Source organism: Rutidosis leptorrhynchoides, chromosome 11 (assembly GCF_046630445.1).
Source record: "Rutidosis leptorrhynchoides isolate AG116_Rl617_1_P2 chromosome 11, CSIRO_AGI_Rlap_v1, whole genome shotgun sequence".
Lineage (NCBI taxonomy): Eukaryota > Viridiplantae > Streptophyta > Magnoliopsida > Asterales > Asteraceae > Rutidosis > Rutidosis leptorrhynchoides.
In genome coordinates, this window is record NC_092343.1 from 343468631 (window position 1) to 343482289 (window position 13659).

A 13659-nucleotide genomic window follows, 5' to 3' on the forward strand; every position below is an offset into this window, starting at 1 on the left:
ATTTACAAATAAAATAAAATTAGCATGTTTTGATTTTTAATAACAATTCTTAAAATTGTCATTATCTAATTTATTATTTTAATTCGTTTTCTATCTAAAGAATACTAATGAGATCATATAATTCACCTTATAGTTATGGTTCATCATATCTTTACTTTCTAAAACAGATGAAACTAATAGTAACGTTTTTTTTTTTTTTTTTTTTTTTTTTTTTTTAACTTTAAAATTCGAACCACACCAAACCTTACATTTAACCTAGAACTTATTAAATGTAGAAACTGAAAAATACCGACTAAATTAATGAGTAAATTTTAAGACTCCTTTGTATCTATCCATCCAAGCACATAAAAAGGGACTACAACAATAAAACTTACAAATCAGAAGGACTATTTATGTAACTTTCTATAAAAAAAACATAGCTTCATCCATTACCCTTTTAAACCTTTCTTTTATCAATATTCCAAACACAATCCATTCTTTCAAATCTTCCCAAAACATTTCTTCACATTTCTTCTAAAAAATGAATCAATCCCTCATTGATTACATTCTCTATCAACCATCCACAAAAATCCCATTTGTTTAAACACAAAATTTAGTCAATTCACTAATGCACACCAACTGTTTGATAAAAGTCCTGACAGAGCTAAGAAAATAGAAATAAGCAATGTGGGCTTATTTTCTTGCCGGAAATTCATTAATTGTAGCCGTAGTTGTTACTCTGTTTACTGTTTTACTTCAAACAGTGTTTGTTGTTTCTGAATTTCCGGCGAGTTTAACGGTGGAGAGAAGTTTTCCGGTGAACCATGTTTTTGAATTGAATGAACTGAAAAATAGAGACAGTTTTAGACACCCTAGAATCTTACAGGAACTGCAGCCACAACAACAATCTTCTGTAGCAAGCGTTGTTGATTTCCCTGTTCAAGGGACTTATGATCCTTATCGTGTTGGGTATAGTTTCTTAATTTGATTTTGTTGTTTTTAATATATTATTTAATGTTTATTATGTGAATTGAATCTAGAAATCATGTAAATTTAGGTTAAGTTTTCAGTAGTAGATGTAATTAAATTATTTTCCAAAAAAAAGAAATAAAAAGATTTCTTGAATTTGATGAATTTGTTGCTTAACAATGAAGATAATTAGTTGCCTCATCTGAAAACCAATAGGAAAAAAAGATGCTTACTTTGGTATGCTTTCTTTTTAGTTGTTGGGCTTTATGCAAAATTTAATCTTGTTCCTCCTTTATATTATTTTAGTGCTTGTTGAATAAAGTGACTAATCATAACCTTTTTTTTTTTTTTTTTTTTTTTGAAAGGCAAGGTTAGTTGTTAGACTCGAACCTGGGTCACTCTCGAATCCATGAAACATGGATACCAATGAAGCAAGGCCTCATTGGCACTAATCATAACTTTTAACTTGTTCATGTAGGCTTTATTTTACACGGGTTCAATTGGGTACACCAGCGAAGGAATATTATGTACAAATCGATACCGGAAGTGATGTTTTATGGGTCAGTTGCAACTCATGCGACGGTTGTCCTAAATCGAGTGGACTACAAGTACTAATTCAAGCATTTTCATGCTACTTAGTAGTATCAGTTTTGAATAATTGAATATATGATTCGTTTTGATTAAATGAGTATATTATTATCTTTGTTTTTTTTAACAGATTCCAATTCATTTTTATGATCCGTCAAGCTCATCAACAGCTTCGACGATCGCTTGTTCAGACCAACGATGTTCCGTAGGAACACAATCGTCTGATTCTGGTTGTTCGAATAATCGATGTAGTTACACATTTAGTTATGGTGATGGTAGTGGAACATCAGGTTATTATGTATCTGATCAAATTCATTTAGATACAATTGTTCAAGATTCATCATCATCAAATGCTTCTGCATCTATTGTATTTGGGTAAGTAAGTTCTTTATAAATTTAGGAATTTGCCCTTATAAAATAATCAATTTAGTAAAAGGGTTGTGATAATACCCCCTATCTTTTTTGATATCAACCATGAATATGCATTAACATGTTGTATTTTACAACATATTAGATATGCATTAACATGTTGTACCGTACAACCTGTTAATGCATCTATTTTAATATCAACCATGAATATGCATTCTCATGTTGTATTGTACAACCTCTTAATGCATATTTATGATGCATATATCAAAAAAGATATGCATTAACATGTTGTACCGTACAACCTACCTGTTAATGTATATTTAATTATTTATGGTGGATATATCAAAAAAGATATGCATTAACATGTTGTACCGTACAACCTGTTAATGTATATTTAATTATTTATGGTGGATATATCAAAAAGAGATGTATTAACATGTTGTATTGTACAAAACCTGTTAATGTATATTTATGGTGGATATATCAAAAAAATATCCAATAACATGTACTGTACAACCTGTTAATACATATTTATGGTGGTTATATCAGTGCTCCTTAGTAATAAACCTTGTGACTAGTCAAACTTATGGAACAGTTGTAGCACGAGTCAAACTGGGGACTTGACCAAGTCTGAAAGAGCTGTTGATGGGATACTTGGGTTCGGGCAGAAAGGTTTATCGGTAATTGCACAACTTTCTTCACAAGGTGTATCCCCTGATTCGTTTTCGCATTGTCTTGTTGGAAACGGTGCGGGTGGTGGCATTTTGGTTCTGGGTCAGATAATCGAGCCAAATATGGTTTATACTCCACTTATCCCGTCACAGTAAGTTCATTCCTTTGTTTAAAGTTATGATCTTTGACCTAATATTTATGTTGAGTGCAATGTGCTATATGGTTTGACTTTGGCCGATTTTGACCAAGTTTGACTCTGACTGATGTTGACCAAGTTTGACTTTGACCCGATTTTCACTGATTTATGTGTGTGAATGGGTTCAGGCCTCATTACAATTTGAATCTGCTGAGTATATCTGTGAATGGGCAAACATTGTCCATTGACCCATCAATGTTCGCCACGTCAGACAGCCGAGGAGGAACCATAATTGATTCTGGAACTACACTTGCGTACCTTGCAGAGGAGGCATATGATCCGTTTGTAAAAGCTGTAAGTTTTGAAAAACCTTCATTTATCAAGACTTATTATTAGTATTAAAGGCTTAATTTAGTGATCCCAAAATGGGTCGTTCTGGGTTTTGCTCATCTCCAATGAGTCATATGGGTGAAAACAGAAATTATTAGTTTGAAAGGACACATGCCAAATGGGTTAATGGGTCGTACAGTAAAGATCAAAAGTCACTCAAAAGTGTGTTTTCAATGCTTACAACTTCATAGTCAGAGTTCATTAAAAAAACTCATTGTTGTAACCGTATAGTTTCTTGTTAAAACATTTAACACAGTCACAGACTAGTCAAATAAGTGTGTCCAAGTTTCCTAAGTCATTCATCCCAACACGACCCATTACTCGTCCGACCCGCCCATTTTGCCAGCTTAAAGGCCTTCACTTTCAGTCTGAATCAATTTTGTCTTGTGAATTATGCTAATCACCTGTGTTGTGCTGCAGATTACACAGTCCGTCTCGCAAACTGTCCAGTCTATTATATCAAAGGGAAACCAGTGTTATCTAGTTACCTCGAGGTTTCTTTTTTTTTTTTTTTTTTTTTTTTCATTTTACAATTCTGATTTTACTGTTTTAGACTTTAATAAAATTAAAATTGAAACTTTATATGTTTCAGTACACCTGAGATGTTTCCTACGGTAAGCTTGAATTTCGCTGGTGGTGCTTCAATGGTTTTAAGACCCGAGGACTATCTACTGCAGCAGAACTCACTGGTAAGGTCTACTAGTAGCTTTACATTATAGTACCACTATTATTTTTATATGTAATATGTATATATGTATGTACAATTGCTTTGTATTTTGTGCACTCTTGTAAAAGTTGGACGACACGTCGGTTTGGGGACTAGCCCGTCCCGACTCGCCCAAAAACACATTAAAAGTTGGTCAACGCTAAAAAGTCGGGTCAAAATCGGACTAAGACGGCTGAGTAGGGTCTGAGCCGGTCAAATTCAAAGTTGGGTAAAAAATTTTATATTGTTAAAATTAGATTTTGTGTCATATATCTATGCTTGAGAATTTTACGCTTGATATTTATGTGTAATATATGTATACATAATACATATATAAATAAAGAATAGTATTTTTTTCACATAAAATTTGTCTATATTATTTTTGGTCCCATATTAGCAACATAAAGTTGTAGAGGGGGTAAGATGTCAATAAGCCTCAATTGGTCAAACAATACGTTGACCTTTTGTTAACTGCTATATTGAAATGTACAATTTGCTTTGTGTTTTGTGCACTGTTGTAATGGTTGGCCGAGTTTGCCAACACGTCTGTTTTGGAACTAGCCCGTCCGGACTCGACTAAAAACGCCTTAATAGTCGGTCAACGCTAAAATGTCGGGTCTGAGTCGGTCAAATTAAAAGTTAGGTACAAAATCTCAATATAATTTAAATTAGATTTTGAGTCATATATCAATGTTTGAAAATTTTATGCTTGATATATATAGTATTTTTTTCCCACATAAAAGTTTGTCTATATTATAGTTGGTCCCATATTAACAACAAGAAGTTGTAGAGGGGGTAAGATGTCAATAAGCCTAAGTCGGTATAACAATACGTTGACCTCTTGTTAGCTGCTATATTGAATTGTATGCTGCTAAGCAATTTCCTCTCATTCTTATCATATAGAACAGAGTATCTTCTTCCAATTCAATTAAGTACATGTAATATCGATTTGTATTTCGTTTTATGTTCTTCTTACTATAAACATGCAACTCTCCTAAACGACGTTAAAAAAAAAAAAAAAAACTATAAACATACAACTCAAAGTCAAGCAGGAAAAAAACTCACATAATAATCTTTCGAACATGTTCATGAGGCATATCTTTCTTTTGAGTCTCCACATATTGTTTTGAGTTCAACTGCGAAGCCGCTAGAGTTGCTATCATACTATTTTATTCCACATGGATTTTAAACAAAAATGTATATGAAATCAATTAACAAAATTGTATATGAATCAACTACAAGTGGAAAGTGCGATTCAACGAAATCGGAGTTAGGGGTTTTAGATCCAGGTTTTTACGCGTGGAGCCCTCAAATTGGGAGAAATAAGAAGCGGAAAAAAGAAAAAGATGAAAAGTGGGGAGCGAGTCTCCGATTTAACAAATTGAACTTCATTATTATTACTATAAGGAGTAATTATAACAAATCGAACATTGGCTTCACATTTTTCATTTTTTTTCCGGTTCTTATGCTCCTCAATTTGTGGAATCCACACTTAGAAACCTGGATTCAAAACTCTAACACCGAATTCGTTACATCACACTTTCCACTTGTAGTTGATTAATATACATTTTTGTTAGTTGATTTCATATACATTTTTGTTTGGAATACATGTGAAATAATAACGGTATGATAGGAGCTCCGGACACTGCGTAGTTGAACTCCAAAACAAATGTGGAGATTCAAAAGGTAGATATATCTCCTGAACACGTTAGGAAAATTATTAGGAGAGTATTTTTGTTCTACTTAGACTTTGAGTTGTATGTTTATAGTAAGAGGAACAAAAAAACGAAATACAAACGCATATAGGGGCAGGATCAATGGGGAAGTAACCAATCGGGGGGAAGCAAAATTTTTTTTTTTTCTTTTTTTTTTCGTTTTTTGAAAAAACTGTGTTCACGAACATTATAGATTGGATGAAAATATGAACATTTAAAAAAGACACTTCGTTATGAATGTTATTATTTTGGCGGGAAAACGATCGACAAAAATAACATTAGAGATAATATTGTTCGTGAAGAATGTTAACGTTTTTTTTTCATGCTTTGTGAAGTAAAATTTAGCCCGATTTAGAGTTTAGGGTTTAGGGTTTGGTGTTTTGGGTTTATCCCTAAACCCTAAACTCTAAACCGTTCGTGTTAAAAACTCAATCTAAATCCTAAATCTAAACCCTAAATCTAAACTCTAAACCCTAAATTTCTAAACCCTAATATCTAAACCCTAATATATAAACCCTAATATCTAAAACCTCAACATACTCTCGAAAAACACGATAATTGTTATATATTACTTCTTCGAGCATTTTCCCGCCAAAATAAAAACATTTATCACAAAGTGTCTTTATTAAATGTTCATATTTTCATCCAATCTATAATGTTCGTGAACAAAGTTTTTTCAAAAAACGAAAAAAATAAAAATAAATTTTGCTACCCCCGCTTCCCCCCTATTGGTTACTTCCCTCTTGATCCTACCACTATATATACACACACACACACACACACACTTGTACCCTATCTGAAAAGATATAATTTGGAGTACCACAAATGATTGTCGAAGAAGATAATATCTTCCATACTATAAGAATGGGAGAAATTTGCTCAACACTATATAGGGGCGCGATCCAGGAAAAAGCAAAAAAAATGTGTGATGAATGATATCACACTGCTTCCTCTCTTCCCGGAAGCAATCCCTCTGCCCTAGAGTAGAGAGATGGATGACTTTCTCGACCCGTGTGGAGAAATCTTTGTTTACACGGGGTGGAGAAACGACTTCTCTTCTATTCGGTAATGGAGGGATTGTTTACATCTCATCTCCCTCATACCTTGCATGTGCGGGATTGGGTATTGTTGTATATATAGATATACATATATCTATGAGAAATATTCATTTGAATCTCTAATTTTGCTTGAGATCTGTAGAATCACATGTGATTAGATATTACAATAACATGTGATTGTAAGATCCAATCACATGTGATTGTCCCGCGTTTTTAATCCTAGCCATTGATTATATTGATTCAAGGGCTGAGATTTATCCTTGGTTTTCAAGCAAAATTATGGATGCAAATTAATATTTCCCATCTATATGTATGTATTTATATTTATGTTTAATAGTGTTTGCATCAATGACGTTTGTATTGAATGGAAAAATTCGAAGTCTTGGAACAAGTTTGAAGATGTGAATTTCTTAGGGTTTATTATTCCCTTTGGTGAAATAAAGATGAATGTTATGAAAGATAGAGAGAAAAATAAAAAGACAAGTTTACCCTCACATGCTAAGCATGTGACTGAATTTAAAGGCCGTGATACGGAACACACAAATTGATAGTCTCGGGCACAACATCAACAAGCCTGTTTTCTCAGTAGATTGTCCAATCTTTGCTGGCCCAAAAGCTCAAGTCGTAGTCTTAAGGAATTTTGGCTAGTAGGTTACTAGCAGTTATTAACTACCTTAGTTTAATAAACACGGGTGTATGTGTACGTGTGAGTTCATCATGCTAATTTCAATCATGTAATGTCCATCCACTCACATGCCTTGATCTATCTTAATGGTTTAACTTTAGTGGTGGTTGTTTAATTGTTTTTGTTGTCAGTAACCGTCTTGTATTTTTAGTATATATATTTGTACTTAGTTATGATAAATAAATTTGGTTAGCCAAGTCTCTCATTCTCTCTTAATTTCTTTGGAGATTGATCATCTCGAATCGGTCTTCTATCAATTAGGCCTTCAATGTGAGCAACTATATAAGCAAAATTGCTAACCATATGGATCAAACCATCAATTTTGGACAAACCACAAGGGCTATTTTAGTAATTTTGTCTTCAATTTATCTATTATTAAAAGTTGGTCGATTCGTCCCCGTCTCGTCCCCGACTCACTACTTTTACAACCTTGATTTTGTGTTTCCTTATAACTTACCTTAGAAATAGATGCGTATGTATGATTACAATTTGGTTTAGCGGTATGAAATTCGAAGACTATTTGTTCTTGATTTGTAGGGTGGAGCTGCAGTGTGGTGTATTGGCTTTCAGAAAATTCGAGGTCAAGGAATAACTATTTTAGGAGGTACTTATAATTCTTTAATTTTCTATTTCACTGTTTCTAGATTGCTTTTTTGCTTATGTAATATGTGTTAGTATTATTGTTGACATTTGTTGTAAATTTTGTAGATCTTGTTCTAAAAGACAGGATTGTTGTTTATGATCTTGGCGGTCAACGGATCGGTTGGGCGAATTATGACTGTAAGTCTTCTTCACCATTTAGCATTTTGATAGGCTAGAAACTCAGTTGACTCTGAAAAGTCAAACTTGGCTGGATTACAGTTTTTTTTTTTTTTTTGTAATGGTTTTTTAGGTACGTCGTCTGTAAATGTGTCAACGAGCTCAACTGGTGGCAGAAGTGAATACGTGAATGCTGGTCAGATTGGTGGTGGCAATTCGTTGCAAAATAACGGTTGCAAGTTGATTTTTGTTGTTGTCGCTTTCATGCTACAGTTACGCATACTTGGTGGTTTTCATAGTTAATAACTGATAACTAATTGTTAATTTCCATTTTCTAGAGTTGCATTCTTTTGTATGTATAGTTGTTGTAAAAGGAATAATAATAATATTATTATTAATGTAACATCAAATAAGCTAATTGGAATTAAGAATATACATGTATATGTATGTAGTATTCAAATTTATCTATAGGTAGAATTTTCATACGGAGTATATAATCTGTTAAACTTAATTTCTTAATATTATTCTTTTCTTATATGTTTTATTTATTTTTTATTTTATTTTCAGTTTTCTATTTATTTTTGGGTAATTTTTCAACATAAACTGTACTTAAAATCTACTATAGTGAAATTTGAGTTCTTAGCACCCAGTTTGGTGTTGTCCGCAAATTGACTGAAGGTGTTCAACATTAAGATAAAATGTCTTGAGCCTAAATGTAAAATCAATCATGTAAATGTTCATCTACTCTCTTTGAATATTAGATCATATATTAGCACCATTATTCTTGCAGCTAACATATTTCAACATTATCTTTCTGAATACAAGCAAAAAACTTGCATCATTAAATACACTTGTACACTTATATCAAGTGTTTTACTTCTTTTTCTATATATTATCTACTCACATAAAAGAAGTTTGTACTTTAGTAAGATTAGGACGCCAAAAGTTATAAACAACTAAATTATAATACTAGCAAACACACATAAACTAATTTATAATACTAGCAAACACACATAACGATTATCTACGTATATTTACAAATAATCCACCATGTGACTTGACAAGTCACTGACAAAGTTGGTATTTTAACATAGTCCAACTAGTCTACTAGTAGGTCCCAAAGATGCGATTTTGAAAATAGTAAATTTGTGAATGATCTTAAACTTGGAAGTAATATAACATACATACCTTTAAAACTGGGTGATCACACTTCCTACTTGTCAAATAAGAGGAAGAATTTTAGAAAGGCGATAGATATAATCAAAAGTAACCTTTCATTCTTCAAATAAAATGTCATCAAATTCAAGGCAAAACCAAAAACATACCAAGCACAAGCAAAAGCACACTATGCTTTACTTAGCAATATACTATTATTCACATAATCTACATGATAACAGATGTAACCAACAAATAATATCATACCCAAAAGATTTAAACTTAGAAGTTTGCTGACTGACACGCGTTAACAGAAGAACATCACACTTTTCACATTTTCATGTATGACTGGAAGCGGCTTAACTTCACCAACACGGTCCCTAGTTGCTCTCTGCCCTTGTGTTGTATCACTATCTGATAAATCTCCAGCTGCCACGTAATAACGAGCACGAAATGCAGCTAAATGTGCATAGTACGCTGGAGGAACTGCAACGAGTATATAATTAACATTAAGAATTAAAATACAAAATGTTTGCAAAAGTCCGGAAAAAGTTGAATGTTTTTTGTAAAAAGAATAAATATACAAAATGATGAAAATGGAGAAATCACCTATGGAAACGGATCTTGTACACCTTGCATACCTGACAGTTTTGTTTTAAAAAAAAAGGCAATTAGAATTGTTATGATTATGATTAAAGATTTACATTGAACTTAAGAAATTATGGTAGTGTAAGTTGAATTACGTGTAGCATAGACTGTTGGTTAGCATTTGTAAACCATCAGCACTGAATTTGTTCTCGTCATACAACACATGATAATGTGTGGGACGACTAGTTCCCTGCAAAGAGACGCCACCAAATGATACCAATTTAACAAAGAAATGTATATAATAAATATAAATCACATATACAATAGAAGCAAAAGAAAGATGAAAATTTTTAAATTATATGTTCAATGAAATCCATATTGAAATTAATTTAGAAAATAGATAGACGTCGTATGAGGTAAGTGGTTCACCTTTATACCAGCATGGCTACACAGATAAAAATCGAATTCTGTAGGGTGACAAATTTTCGTGTCAACAACAGTTCCTGGCAAAATTCAAAACAAAAACATTAGAGAAGTTCGTAATCAGTAACACTACAACAAATCTTGTGATTTTTAAACGCATTTTAGAGCATTTTCTGACGCTTTTATATGTATGTAATAAAATTATTGACGCTTCACTCTGGCGTGGAAAATATGGGCGTCAGAAAGTGTTTGCTGTTTTTTTGGCGCTTTTTAATGTAAATAAACAAACTAGTTTTCCACGCTCATACATGTTAGAAATCAACCCCTTTTTAACGCTTGGAATTGTCAAAACAGACACACATTTCTAACACTTTTCAAGCGTCAAAAAATGATACATTCCAGACATTAACAAGCGTCAAAAAACAACCCATTCACATTTTTCAAAAAATACCCTTTTCTATTTCTATTGTTATGAAATAAACCCTCAAATAACCTACACATTTCATAAATAGGACAAAATAGACCTGCATATTTTCAAGCTTAAACAAGGTTTTAACACTTAATTTAATTATTTTCATACAATACAAAATAACAAGCTATCTTCAAGTTTTCAGTTTTTGAATTCATTACAAATATGTTAAATTGTTATAAACTCCATAGAACAAAACAACCAATTCCATCTCCAATTTCTTCGACTCTCATTTCTGATTAAACTTTAATAATGCCTTGAAACTTTTCTGAAATATGAATAGGCGAAACGTTCAAAAAAAAAAAAACACTACAAACAGAAAGTAATAACAGATAAATTACATTCGTTCCAATCTTAAACTATGTACCTTGGTCCATTTCTTCTATTTATTTCAAAATGCTCTGAAGCTTCTACACCTGCAATTCATCATAGAATTAACTTCTAAACAACTATTTGAATTACATGGAGAGAAAAGTTATCAATGTGTCAAAGGGTATGGAAATAGGTATCTAAGATCACCTGATATAGTAATGAGTAGTACGCTAACAAATGAGGTGAGACTTTATGATAGTTAATCAAATGTTCTGTATAAACCAAATGACATAAAAATTAGAAAACAAGTAGTCCATATTTCCCTAGTCTAGCATAACCTAAGGCATGATGATTATAACCATGAAGTGGTAAAATGGGTAGGTTGGGAAACAGGCCAAAGTTTAAGCTAACAGGTAAATTTCTAAACACAAGTCAAATTAGGTTGACCATTACACACTTTTTGTCTATCTTGTGGGACTTTAAACGGACATTTAATGCTTCAAATGTAGCTATACAGTTAACAAAGTTTTATCTCACCTGTTAGAAATATAATATAACCCAAAGTATCATTTACATCAAGATGAAAATAGATGTGTATAACTCTTTCAAAGCAGACTCTCGTAGAACCACATCAAGAGCTTGAATAGTCTCTTGTGGTACATCACGTTGTCTACCGTTCAAAAACTGCCTTAAATGATGATGATCCTTTTTGGCGGCAAATTTAATTGTGACCTTGAATTCTTTTTCCCTCCTAAAAAAAATTTAAACGAGTGAATACATAAAAAAAAAAATGACGATAATTAAGAACCACGTATTGAAAAATCAATTATACCCATTCTGCTCAGTGAGTTTAATAGCAAACTCTTTTGAATCGAAAGGTAAGGGCCCCGCAGCAAATGGACTTTTCTTCCCATCATACGCAAGCATCAAATTTCCTAGATGTGAAACCCGATATGATGTGCTAAGAAACTTCATAATCTCTCTGCATTTGACCTTTGAAGTGACTTCAGGTACAATTGCCACCTAATACAAAACTAGTATTAGACATGTTATATTCATCGTGATAGACATAGAGCTCATTCGGATTACAAATAACACAACGGATAAAAATGAAACACAAATTACAAATAAACATAAACATTTTAAAAGATTGTAAAGCTGATAAGAGCTATAAATTGTCTTTTTTACTTTTGACTTGGTAAGTGATGCTAACAACAATGTTAAATACCAAAATATGGAGACGTGAATATAGCTACCATTTCAACATTTAAATAGAATCAAGCAGAATAAAGTAACCGAAAAATTAATTCATGTTTTAAAGAGATTGCTGTGAGTATATTTCAGAAAAAATTATCACCAATTAAATACTCAATATCCAGGGGCGAAACTATTTGAGGGCAGGGTGGCGCTCCTGCCCCAAGTGGATTTTCAATTTTCAGTGTAAAAATTTTAAGTTTTTCGATTTTGCTCCCAATGTATTTTTTTCTTTTTTTTTTTTTTTTTTTTTGCCGAACCTTATATTTTACCCAAATTTCTCCAACTTTTGCCCAAAACCTTCAAATTTTGCCCAAAAACCTTCGGATTTTGTCCAAAAACCTCCATAATTTGCATAGAAACCTTAATTTTTTGTACCAAAACCTCCATATTTTGTCTACAAAAATGGCTACAGTTTGAAATTTTTTTACCCCAGGTGAAAAAACTAGTTCCGCCACTGTCAATATCAATAGTCAATAAATCAATAGATAAATAAATATAAATTAAACCAGAGATATTTATAGATAATGGTTGTAGAATACATACATTATAGCATAGAATAAGTAACTTCCGATCCGATTCTGATTTATAAAAATATAAAAATAAGTGTATTAATCACTTGTTCACTTATTTATAGAAATAGTTGGCAAATAAATAAATCCAGAAAAATATAAATATAGATCAGTTAAATGCTACGATATGCAAAATCAGTTAAAAAATAACAGTATCGAATATATAAAGACACTCAAATATCAATTTGAGAGTAATAAAAATAAATAATAAATAATTAAATTAAAAAATAAAAATATATATTAACACCAGCATCCATAAAACTAATGACCAAGTGTGCATAAGAAACGCATAAATTACAGTTCGTTACATAAACATTCAGTAATTCAGTAAAATGAACCAATAACAAAATATCAACTAACAAACGACTTCGAATACATATTACGAGTACATTTACATATATTTATATTATACAATTTACAATTAAATAATTAAATGACATCGAATAAATACAACAAATAAACAAATATTAAGAACACACAACCATAAAACTTTATTTATACATAAAATGAAAACTATATTATACATAAAATGAAGTCAACAAAAAAAAAAAAACACAGCAAATCAAAATTCCCACATGGCCAATATAAGTCAACCAAAAATATACAAAATATGTCAAAAAGTACTCTTCACTAAATAAAAAATAAATAAATAGGTCAAAATATAGTCCTTAAAAAAAACCTTACATCATAATGATAGGGATCCTTTTCTCCGAGATCAACTAGAAAGTGATTAGCTTTTATCACACATTTTCGTCCGATCGTTCCGGTACCAGGCCTCGCCGGAGTACTCAGCTTTTTCGACGACGACGGACAATGGCGAAGCCAGGATTTTAACATAGGGGTTGCTTACGCACGGTGAC

At 32.0% G+C, this 13659-nt stretch overlaps 2 protein-coding genes across 2 annotated transcripts; one reads left to right on the forward strand and one right to left on the reverse strand.

The window, feature by feature from the left end:
- The first annotated feature begins 522 nt into the window (after nt 1-522).
- LOC139877806 (aspartic proteinase 36-like) lies at nt 523-8437 on the forward strand. Its single transcript, XM_071865222.1, has 10 exons — nt 523-948; nt 1427-1556; nt 1667-1911; nt 2501-2728; nt 2902-3067; nt 3524-3597; nt 3696-3792; nt 7805-7871; nt 7976-8047; nt 8160-8437. The coding sequence occupies exons 1-10, from the start codon at nt 665-667 to the stop codon at nt 8327-8329; spliced, it is 1533 nt and encodes a 510-aa protein (XP_071721323.1). The 5' UTR covers nt 523-664; the 3' UTR covers nt 8330-8437.
- Nucleotides 8438-9363: 926 nt separating this feature from the next.
- On the reverse strand, nt 9364-11484 carry LOC139877807 (protein argonaute 10-like). The gene is made up of 6 exons (XM_071865223.1): nt 11181-11484; nt 11029-11077; nt 10199-10272; nt 9925-10019; nt 9791-9822; nt 9364-9667 (listed from the first exon to the last, which is right to left on the reverse strand). Exons 2-6 carry the CDS (start codon nt 11036-11038, stop codon nt 9489-9491), a joined length of 390 nt encoding a protein of 129 aa, XP_071721324.1. The 5' UTR covers nt 11039-11077; nt 11181-11484; the 3' UTR covers nt 9364-9488.
- Between the last annotated feature and the right edge of the window lie 2175 nt (nt 11485-13659).

Coding starts and splice junctions, on each gene's coding strand:
- LOC139877806 (XM_071865222.1), top strand. CDS start 665: ATGTGGGCTTATTTTCTTGCCGGAAATTCATTAATTGTAGCCGTAGTT. Junction 1,912..2,500: donor TCTGCATCTATTGTATTTGG/GTAAGTAAGTTC, acceptor CTTATGGAACAG/TTGTAGCACGAGTCAAACTG. Junction 8,048..8,159: donor CGGTTGGGCGAATTATGACT/GTAAGTCTTCTT, acceptor ATGGTTTTTTAG/GTACGTCGTCTGTAAATGTG.
- LOC139877807 (XM_071865223.1), bottom strand. Junction 10,020..10,198: donor GTAGCCATGCTGGTATAAAG/GTGAACCACTTA, acceptor GTCTCTTTGCAG/GGAACTAGTCGTCCCACACA. Junction 9,823..9,924: donor ACCAACAGTCTATGCTACAC/GTAATTCAACTT, acceptor CAAAACTGTCAG/GTATGCAAGGTGTACAAGAT.